General features: G+C 46.6%; 1 protein-coding gene across 1 annotated transcript; it reads left to right on the top strand.

Moving 5' to 3' along the window:
* The first annotated feature begins 7622 nt into the window (after positions 1-7622).
* On the top strand, positions 7623-10786 carry LOC123087515 (F-box/FBD/LRR-repeat protein At4g00160). The gene is made up of 5 exons (XM_044509546.1): positions 7623-7906; positions 8120-8488; positions 8584-9444; positions 9532-9675; positions 10115-10786. The coding sequence occupies exons 2-5, from the start codon at positions 8126-8128 to the stop codon at positions 10424-10426; spliced, it is 1680 nt and encodes a 559-aa protein (XP_044365481.1). The 5' UTR covers positions 7623-7906; positions 8120-8125; the 3' UTR covers positions 10427-10786.
* The last annotated feature ends 326 nt before the right edge of the window (positions 10787-11112 follow it).

Genomic DNA, 11112 nt, shown 5'->3' with positions numbered 1-11112 from the left:
TTCAAGCACTCACCTCCCCGGCAACGGCGCCAGAAAAGAGCTTAGTTGACGGGGTGTGAGTGCCGTTTACCTAGCCTCCCCGACAACGGCGCCAGAAAAGAGCTTGATGTCTACTACAAAACCTTCGTCTTGTAGACGTTGTTGGGCCTGCAAGTGCACAGTTTTGTAGGACAGTAGCAAATTTCCCTCAAGTGGATGACCTAAGGTTTATCAATCCGTAGGAGGAGTAGGATGAAGATGGTCTCTCTCAAACAACCCTAACCAAATAACAAAGAGTCTCTTGTGTCCCCAACACACCCAATACAATGGTAAATTGTATAGGTGCACTAGTTCGGCGAAGAGATGGTGATACAAGTGCAATATGGACAGAAGATAAAGGTATTTGTAATCTGAAATTATAAAAACAGCAAGGTAGCAGGCGATAAAAGTGAGCGTAAACGGTATTGCAATGATAGGAAACAAGGCCTAGGGTTCATACTTTCACTAGTGCAAGTTCTCTCAACAATAATAAAATAGATAGATCATATAACAATCCCTCAACATGCAACAAAGAGTCACTCCAAAGACACTAATAGCGGAGAACAAACGAAGAGATTATGGTAGGTACGAAACCATTTCGAAGTTATTCTTTCGGATCAATCTATTCAAGAGTTCGTACTATAATAACACCTTAAGACACAAATCAACCAAAACCCTAATGTCACCTAGATACGCCATTGTCACCTCAAGTATTCGTGGGCATGATTATACGATATGCATCACACAATCTCAGATTCATCTATTCAACCAACACAAAGTACTTCAAAGAGTGCCCCAAAGTTTCTACCGGAGAGTCAAGAAAACGTGTGCCAACCCTTATGCATAGGTTCATGGGCAGAACCCGCAAGTTGGTCACCAAAACATACATCAAGTGGCACGTGATATCCCATTGTCACCACAGGTAAACACGGCAAGACATACATCAAGTGTTCTCAAACAAAAGACTCAATCCGATAAGATAACTTCAAGAGGGAAACTCAATTCATCACAAGAGAGTAGAGGGGGAGAAACATCATAAGATCCAACTACAATAGCAAAGCTCGGGATACATCAAGATTGTGCCATAGAGGGAACACGAGAGAGAACACGAGAGAGAGAGAGAGAGAGAGAGAGAGAGAGAGATCAAACACATAGCCACTGGTACATAACCTCAGCCTCGAGGGTGAACTACTCCCTCCTCGTCATGGAGAGCGCCAGGATGATGAAGATGGCCACCGGTGAAGGATCCCCCCTCCGGCAGGGTGCCGGGAAGGGCTACCAAGAGGTTTCTGGTGGCTATAGAGGCTTGCGGCAGTGGAACTCCCGATCTATCTTGATATTCAATGTTTTTAGGGTACGTAGGCTTATATAGGCAAAAGAAGTCGGTCGGGAGGTGCTCGAGGGGTCCACGAGACAGGGGGCGCGCCTAGTAGGGGGGGTGCCCTCCTATCTCCTGGCCTCCTCGAGGGTCTTCTGACGTGAACTCCAAGTCTCCTGGGTGATATTCTTCCAAAAAATCACGTTGCCGAAGGTTTCATTCCGTTTGGACTCCGTTTGATATTCCTTTTCTTCGAAATACTGAAACAGGCAATAAAACAGCAATATGGGCTGGGCCTCGGGTTAATAGGTTAGTCACAAAAGTAATATAAAAGTGTATAATAAAGCCCATAATCATTCAAAACAGGTAATATAAATAGCATGGAACAATCAAAAATTATAGATACGTTGGAGACGTATCAGTGTTCGGGATAAATCTAAACACTCTTTATCTAAGTTTTTGGTCCTTTAAGGAGCGGACTATTCGGCTTTATCATTCTCACTTAGCCATAGGAGTTTGATGAAAAATTTGGGCGTAGCCCCTGGTGTTCGGAAGACCGAACTTTGGGGCGCTATACACGCCTAATCGGATAAAAACTGATCCATCGCATGATGCATTAGATATGGCATAATGCTGAAGAAATCGCTAAGATTTTGTGACCTCTCGAACAGCTGACCAGCTCTCGCCGCATCATGACAGTCAGTTTTTGGCTTTCTCTACCGAGGTGCTCGTCTAGAAGAACCAGGACACATTCGTAGTAGTTCTTCCTTTACTACCCTAGCCGATATAGCGGAACGTAGGGTAGCAAGCACAGGAGCCGGGCAACCCAATTATTGACCCAAGACATGATTCGAAGCCGATGCATATAATGCTACAATTTGGGGTGCCGAACTACCGTGAAGGTGTTAGGACTTTCTTGCCGTATTATGGGGCGTAATGAAGCCCCTGGCGAATTAAAGCATACCAGATTGTACGTGTGCAATTGATTAGAATATCAAGAAAAGGAAACATTGAGCACTAAGCTGTTGTCGCAAGAATTGAGCCGCAAACGATGTTCCATTATAATCTGATTAATACGTCAAAGCGTATTTGTACAAGTAGTGCAATAAGCAGTAGGGCTATTTAACATGCCAGGACCAAGGGCAGTTTGTGTGCAGGTTTTAAAATAGGGATAACGATCGTTAGCAGAGACCACCTGAGAATTCCCTTGCACGACGAGGCTTCTTGCCTTCTTGGTGTATACGTCCCTTGAAAGGTCCGATGGTCAGGTTATCAGGAAAAGAGGCTTGGGGAAGAAAGGAACCTGAAAAGAAAAAGAAAAAGAAATGGTGAACATATGCAGGTCTTGGAGCGGTTGAGCCGCATTGTGGACCCTGGTCTAGCTTTGCCTCCGTCTACGCCCATGGTATTTTGAGTGTGTAGTTATGTACGCGCGGGTGCAAATGCCGTTGTTTGGTCGGGACTGGGACGGAGACCGAATTGCTAGTAGAGCTCTGGACGAACTGGACCGTCATGCTATAGAGTAGTTCAGACTCTTTTGACAGTGTCCGGGCGCTTGGCCGCTGAATTGCGGTTGTGCCTGAGAAGGCCGCTCTGTACTTCTACTACGATGGCCGCGGTGTGCTCCTCGGTAACGTTCTGTGTTTCCATTGACTATTATAACACCACGCGGTCTGGGCATCTTGAGCTTGAGATAGGCGTAGTGCGGCACCGCATTGAATCGAGCAAATGTGGTTTGTCCAAGCAGTGCGTGATAGCCACTACGGAAGGGGACGATGTCGAAGATCAATTATTCGCTTCAGAAATTATCCGGGGATCCGAAGACCACTTCGAGTGTGATTGAGCCCGTACAGCAGGCCTCTACACCTAGTATGACACCTTTAAAGGTGGTTTTTGTGGGCTTGATCCTTGAAGGATCGATACCCATCTTGCGCACTGTGTCCTGATAAAGCAGGTTCAGGCTGCTGCTGCCGTCCATGAGGCCTCGCGTAAGGTGGAATCCGTCAATGATTGGGTCGAGAACCAGTGTGGCTGAACCGCCATGACAGATACTAGTCGGTGGTCCCTACAATCAAAGGTGATCGGACAAGATGACCATAGGTTGTACTTTGGGGCGACTGGCTCCATCGCGTAGACGTCCCTGAGTGCGCGCTTCCGCTCCCTCTTGGGAATATGGGTAGTGTATATCATGTTCACCGTTTTGATTTGTGAAGTGAACTTCTTCTATCCCCCCGCGTTTGGTGGTCGGGGCTCCTCGTCATCGTCATTGCTTTGCGACTCCTTCTCCTTGTTTCCGGCATTCTTGCCGACCTGTTTGAAAACCCAACATTCTCTGTTGGTATGTTTTGCTGGTTTTTCAGGAGTGCCGTGGATTTGGCATGGACGATCGAGTATGCGGTCCAAACTGGATGGGCCCAGATTGTTTCGCTTAAATGGCTTCTTCCGCTGACCGGACTTAGAGCCTCTGAATCCGGCGTTAACAACCGTGTCTTCGGCGTTGTCGCCATTGTTTCGACGCTTGTGCCTGTTGCGTTGGGGCTTGCCGTTGCTATCTCTGACTTCAGAAGTGCCAGGTTTACTTGAGTTGTTGCTGCTATGTGCTAGCCAGCTATCTTTGCCCGCACAAAATCGGGTCATAAGCATAGTAAGGGCTGCCATGGACTTTGACATTTGTTGGCCGAGGTGTCGGGCGAGCCATTCATCCTGGATGTTATGCTTAAAGGCCACTAGGGCTTCGGCATCCGGACAGTCGACGATCTAGTTCTTTTTAGTTAAGAACCGAGTCTAGAATTTCCTGGCTGACTCTCCGGGCTATTGGATTATATGACTTAAGTCGTCGGCATTCGGAGGTCGGACATAGGTGCCTTGGAAGTTGTCAAGGAAGGCATCCTCCGAGTTCTCCCAACTGCCAATTAAGTTTTCGGGCAGACTGTTCAACCAGTGCCGAGCTGGTCCCTTGAGTTTTAGCGGGAGGTACTTGATGGCGTGGAGATCATCACCGCGGGCCATATGAATATGGAGAAGAAAATCCTCAATCCATACCGCGGGATATGTTGTCCCATCATATGATTCAATGTTTACGGGTTTAAACCCTTCTAGGAATTCATGTTCCATTACTTCATCAGTGAAGCATAGGGGGGGTGTGGCGCCTCTATGTCGGGCCACATCGCGATGCAGCTCGGGTGGAGCTGGTTTGCGGTATTCGGCCTGAACAGGGTTGTATTTGTTATGTCCGGCAATATGGCCGTCGTTGTGTATTGGGGCGCGCCCCCGCGATCCATAGACCGATCTGGTCTGGCCTGCTTTGTCCTCTAGGTCATGCCGCAGGTCATGTGTGTATCCCCGAGCTGTTGTGTTTCTGTTTGTTCGGCGAGGTAGTGCGGGCTAGTGTTAGGACTGAGTTGCCGCTTTATCCCGGCCACGTGGTGGTCAGTCAGCCGCATCATGTGCTGGTAGTGTAGGCTCCAGCGCCTCGTCATCGAATTGAGGTAGCAACTTGCGCTTCGGGTAACTTTTAGTTCGGCGCTCGAGGCCATAATCCTCGGCTGCCAGGACCTTAGTCCATCTATCAGTGAGCAGATCTTGATCAGCTTGAAGTTGCTGCTGCTTCTTTTTCAGGATTTTTGCAGTGGCTATTAGCCGACGCTTAAAACGCTCCTACTCGACGGGATCCTTAGGCATGATAAATTCTTCGTCGTCGAGGCTCACCTCGTCCTCGGAGAGCGGCATGTAATTGCTGTCCTCCAAATCTTCATTCATGGCCTGTTCATCGGGGCTGGCACGCCCGTCTTCCCATTTGGCCTATTCGGAAGTTGGCTCAACGGGGTCTTCATTGTTTTCGGCTTCGTCGGAGTGTTATTTTCTCTTGTGCCAGTATCGTTGTTTTTACCATGGCGTGGTTTAGAGCGGCGCCGCTGATGCCGGCGCTTTGGCTGCTTCTTAGGAGGCTTATCCTCAACTGGGTCCTTTTTGTCATCGCCATTGTTTTCTTTGGGTGTATCCACCATGTATACGTCATACGAGGAGGTGGCCGTCCAGCGCCCTGCGCGTGGTGGCTCTTGCATCTCCTCTTCTCCTACATCGTCGTCCATACCGTCGATGTCTTTGGAGTCGTAATCGAGCATGTCGGTCAAATCTTCGACAGTGGCTATGAAGTGGGTGGTGGGTGGGGATTGAATTCTTCGCTCTCGACTCCCATTCGAACCGGATATAGTTCGGCTGAGAATCCCCAGATAAGGCAAGGGCCCTTAATGAATTGAGCACATCGCCTAAAGGCGAGTGCCGGCAGATCCGCGTAGCTGAACTCAACGATCGGCACCTGATCGATAGGCGCGGATAGACGCGGTTCGGAACCTATGGTCGGAGACGAGTCCGAGGTTCCAATAACACATGCCTCGTTGGAGGTCAAATCTGTGTTCGGCTCTAGCGCCGCTGTGTCTGCGGTTTCCGTGACGGGGTCGAGCCTCCTGTCCTCGGATGGCGCAAACTGCTCTGGATCTAGGGCCGGAGCAGTTACAGGCGCTATCTCCTGAGCATGGTCCGATGACAGATTTAGGTCGTGTTCATCGTTGCGGTAGGATGCGGCTGTCATGGGCTCGAATCCGTCGAAGATCAAATCTCCGCGGATGTCGGCTGTATAGTTCAAGCTTCCCAACCTTACCTGATGGCCAGGGGCGTAGCTGTCGATCTGCTCCAGATGGCCAAGCGAATTGGCCCGTAGTGCAAAGCCGCCGAATACGAAGATCTGTCCAGGGAGGAAAACCCCACCCTAGACTGTGTTATAGATGATTGATGGACCCATCAAGCCTTCTGGTGACGACACAATGGAACTCTCAATGAAAGCACCAATGTCGGTGTCAAAACTGGCGGATCTCGGGTAGGGGGTCCCGAACTGTGTGTCTAAGGCTAATGGTTACAGGAGGCGGGGGACACGATGTTTACCCAGGTTCGGGCCCTCTCTATGGAGGTAATACCCTACTTCCTGCTTGATTGATCTTGATGATATGAGTATTACAAGAGTTGACCTACCACGAGATCGTAATGGCTAAACCCTAGAAGCTAACCTATGATTCTGATTGTTCTCTTCCTACGGACTAAGCCCTCCGGTTTATATAGACACCGGAGGGGGCTAGGGTTACACAAGGTCGGTTTACAGAGAAAGGAATCTACATATCCGAAACGCCAAGCTTGCCTTCCACGCAAAAGAGAGTCCCACCCGGACACAGGACGAAGTCTTCTATCTTGTATCTTCATAGCCCAACAGTCCGGCCCACGTATATAGTCCGGCTGTCCGAGGAATCCAGGACTCCCTCAAGTAGATGCTCCCATTTTTTCAAAAGATAGTCGAAGAAAGGCTTGAATAAGATGAGGTCGGATGATACTCTTTAGACCCTACGTCATTTGAGAACACATACTCATTAACAAACCGAAGAGAAAAGGCTTTGTTTGTGAGTATGTGTACATAGTCTGGGGAAGGGGGAGGGGTTATATGTCGTATGGGCATGCATGGTCCAAGACACCCAATGAGTGTCTAGGGTCCCCGGGTCCTATACCTAGTCGTACACCGGTACACACTCGAAAGAGATAAGGAGGTGGGTGCTAAGTCATGAATTCGGCTATTAAAGGAGATTTGTTCCCCACATATCAACCTATACAAAGGGTATGCGAGTCCCAGGAGAGCATCTGATTTCTATTGACCTAGAACTTAGGTTTTAGTAGATTGGATCCACCTCATTATAATTCTTCCCTTGATTAATAGAACTCCACAAACATGAGGTATGAAAATTTATTTACCCATCTAAGGACAATCCTAGGTAAAACCACCGCGTGACCATCATGGTTATCGAGATCCTTTCAGGCACCATCCCTTCCATCTACTGTCTTCTGCGACCTCCGGTAGATCGTAAGATCGGTAGTGTATTAATCATCGAAAGTGTGTGTGTGTGAAAACATGACTATGCTTGTGAGAGGACACGGGTGCAAGAGGCAATGCGAGTGAAGGGTCGGGTGGACCCGAACTTTTTCTCGAGGGACGACCGACACATTTTTTTGTGGAGTTACATTTCACCGTATAATAATGATTTTTTTGCCCTATAATAATGATTTATTTTTTAGCAACTGAGTATAATAATGATTTGATACATGACTATTTTTAAAAAAGGATAGGATTAACTTTAAACCGAATCCGGGAAGATCCCCTTACACAGAGAAGAGGACTTCGAAATTAAGATGTGAAACAAATAAATTTAGAGTTCTTTTTGAATTGTGCTTAATATAAGCTGCTAAATAAAAGAAAAGGCGAAAAGAAGTGGACCAGAAATCCCCATCGTCTTCCTTCCTTCCTTGTTTTACTCGCCGCCGGTAGGGGTACGCCTCTTTACTCCCCGCCGACGCTCGCCGTACTCTCCTCAGTTCGACCCACCGGCCCATCCCACCGCGGCTCGACCTGCCGCTGCCGGTGCCCTACCTCTCCTCCTCCGCCACCTCCTCTGCCCTTCACGCGCCGCCATCGCCGTTTCCCCTCCCTGCCTGTCTCAGCCCGGTCCGCAATTCCGGCCTCTGATTTCTGAGGTATGAGCATCCATCCATCCATGATTAGTTAAATTCCATTGACGCCATCGAGAAATTCTTGGTGCACACCGGATCCGCCCCTGTCCTGTCCCCAGTAAAGGAAGCAACTTTTTTTCTTGTTTTTTTTTTTTGGTGGTGGTTAGGGGGCTTGACTTCTTATGAAATTTTGTCAGAGAAAATCTGTTTTAATTGGGCTTCTCCTTGTTTTTGCAGTCTAGAATGGGGAACATGCTCACCTTCATGCCTGGAACAACTGCAGTGGGCCATCCAAGGCAACTCCACCCAGGAGGAGGCAGCAGCAGCAGCAGGATAGCAGGCCGTCAGTTTGAACCGCTGAGCATTCTGGCTTTCAGGGCTATATCTGAGCACATAGGACGTAGTGAAGCGTTCTGTCGAAAGCAGATATCGAGCGGCCGGTTTCAATTGCTGACCATTCTGGTTTGCGGAGCAACCCGTGCAGAGGGAATTACAGCAAACGATCCATTCAAACTGTGTGGCATTCTCATCTGTGGAGTTTTGTCTGACTACATCAGTCATGGCGCAGAGGAACCAGCGGTTGATCTGCTTGGAGACCTTCCAGAGGTACTATGCTAAAATCTCGTGCTCCAGCCCGTCTGTTGGTTGCAGATTACTAATTTCTACCTGTGCGCAACTACAATATATTTTTTGTTCTGCAGGACGTGTTATGCACAGTTTTGTCAAAGTTGTCTGTGGAAGAGGCTGTAAGAACCAGTGCCGTCTCAAGGAAATGGAGATACTTGTGGACAGTTTGTCCTAAACTGAGTTTCGATGGAAATACAATGTGTGGCAAGAAATATCATGAGAAAAGAGTGTATAATCTAGTGTTCAGTCACATTGTTAATAGGGTCCTGAGACAGTGCCGCGGCAAGTTGGTTGAAGAGCTTGAAATCAAAATTGAGTTGAACTGGATGTTGGTTGAACATCTTGATAATTGGGTACGTTTTGCTGTATCATCGCGGACAAAGGCACTAGTTCTTGATTTAGCATCAGAAGGGCGTCAACCCCCAGGTTGTGTTGATCGGTACAAATTCCCGCTTGACCTTTTAGACAAGGATAGTATACACCGTCTACAGAAACTTCATCTTAGCTTTGTAGATTTCCAGCCACCGATGCATTTTAGTGGTTTCCCTAACCTAAGGAAGCTTGATCTGAGCATAGTGAATGTCAGTGGGAAGGATATTCAACATATGTTGTCAAACTGCTGTAACCTAGAGTGGCTGAGTATTGTTAGATGCCATTTCAATGGTGAACTAAAGGTTAACGGCCCACTGCCTCACCTGCTATACTTGAAAATTGCTTCCTGCAGATTAACAAATATAGCATTCCATGCCGTGAACCTTGCGACTTTCGAATACAGAGGAGTGGCGGTGCCTATTGACCTCGGTAAATCATCGGAACTGAAATTTGCAAACATATATTATTTTGGAGACACTCTTGAGCACACTATTACCGTGCTTGCTAAAGTTCTTACAAGTGTGCAACATCTGACCCTCAATGCAGGCTGTAAATCACCAGAGGTTTGCTCTTCGACCAACTTTTATATCGTGGATCATCCCATTATATTATATTATCGTGGCATGACCTTTTGGTTATCTATCTTTCAGGTTCCCTGTTTGATGTCTTACCCATGCAACTTTTCTCGGATGACATACTTACAATTGAGGTTGGCCTATGTCAAAGAATTCGACAGCTTGTCACTGGTCTCCTTTTTGAGGTCTGCTCCTTTAATTGAGAAGCTAGAGCTGCACGTAAGTACTCATATGGTTTTTTGGCTGATAGTCTATACATTTCTTATTAGTATTACTACATTATAGCTTCTTCTAAGGCACTATACATCTCATTTTTTAACCATAGAAATGTCATGCTTACAAATGAGTAGGATATTTGTCCGAGTATAAAACGTGATGAGCCAAGTTATGCTGGACAATTTCTTTTTATCTTTGTTGTTGCACATACTGTCTTGGAACTAATGCATGGAGATTGACTATTAGACAGGTTTGCCCCCTTTTTTTAAGCTACTGTTTTTTGTTCAGTTTAAATCTTTCACAACCTAAAACGACAATTTGATAAAAACTCTGTCGCAACTTGGTCATGTACTCTGATTATTCATTGACATTTGATTATAGATAAAATGAATAACAGATTAGTCACAAGCCTTCTCATTTCATTTTCGGTTCAAAATTGCAGTTTTGTAACGCTGCTTATGTGCGCGTGGTACAAGAACCTGAACCTATCAGGAAGCTTTCAAAGCGTCTGTTCAACGACATGAAGAGCCTGCATATTACAGGATTTGAAGCATGCAAGGGCGAAGTTGAGTTCCTTCTGCACATGGTTGAAAATGCCCCTGCATTGGGGGTCTTATGTATAGATCACTCATACCAATATCCAATAGAAGGCTTTCGCAAAGACAAAGAATTGGATGTTGACTTGCTTCATACAACTACAAGAAGGCATCTTAAAGGAAATTTTTCACCCAATTGCACCTTGATTTTACTTTAAGGGATCAGTTGGTGTAGGGATGTATAGCCAGGGATGGAAATCCGATGCGGTATCCTGAAATGTTGGGGGCAGCAGAGGATGGACTGTCAGGTTCAGAGAACGTGCCGACTGTTTCAGTTGTCCAGTGGCTATGAGAAGTCCATCAAGCGTGATCCGACGGCTCGTGATGCTCGCCGTGTTTTAACTAGTTACCTGTAGCATTTCATTTACTGTTCTCTTTCATTTCACTGTGAAGGCTATATGACAGCCAAGTCCCACCCCTGCGTGGGTATGCCATTCTATTGTGATCAAATCACTTTACCGCTATACTGCTGCAGTACACTATAATGGAGATTTCCTCTTTGTTTGACAACAATGCTACAGTTTGATTTGCAAGCTTTCTATTTTATCATGTAGACACTTCACTTTTTCAGATAGGTTATATGAACTTGGTGTTGCTGCTGCAGTTGTTTGTTTCAGCATCTAAATTTGTATGCTTAAATTTGATGAGTTGGTATGCTGCTTTAATCATGATCTCGCTGACTTTCCCCTGTCCTGTTATTTGTTGATGTCTTTTCACAGCAGCTCCCATTTTGGAGATACTGATGATTTTGATCCTTTTGGAGATAACTATGACAATGACAGAACAGAGAATCATGCGCTAGAAAATGCTACTACACTGAATTACCATTCGTATATGGACAAAA

Source organism: Triticum aestivum, chromosome 4A (assembly GCF_018294505.1).
Source record: "Triticum aestivum cultivar Chinese Spring chromosome 4A, IWGSC CS RefSeq v2.1, whole genome shotgun sequence".
Lineage (NCBI taxonomy): Eukaryota > Viridiplantae > Streptophyta > Magnoliopsida > Poales > Poaceae > Triticum > Triticum aestivum.
The sequence above is the reverse complement of the archived record's forward strand: the minus strand, read 5'-3'. Positions and strand labels throughout refer to the sequence as shown.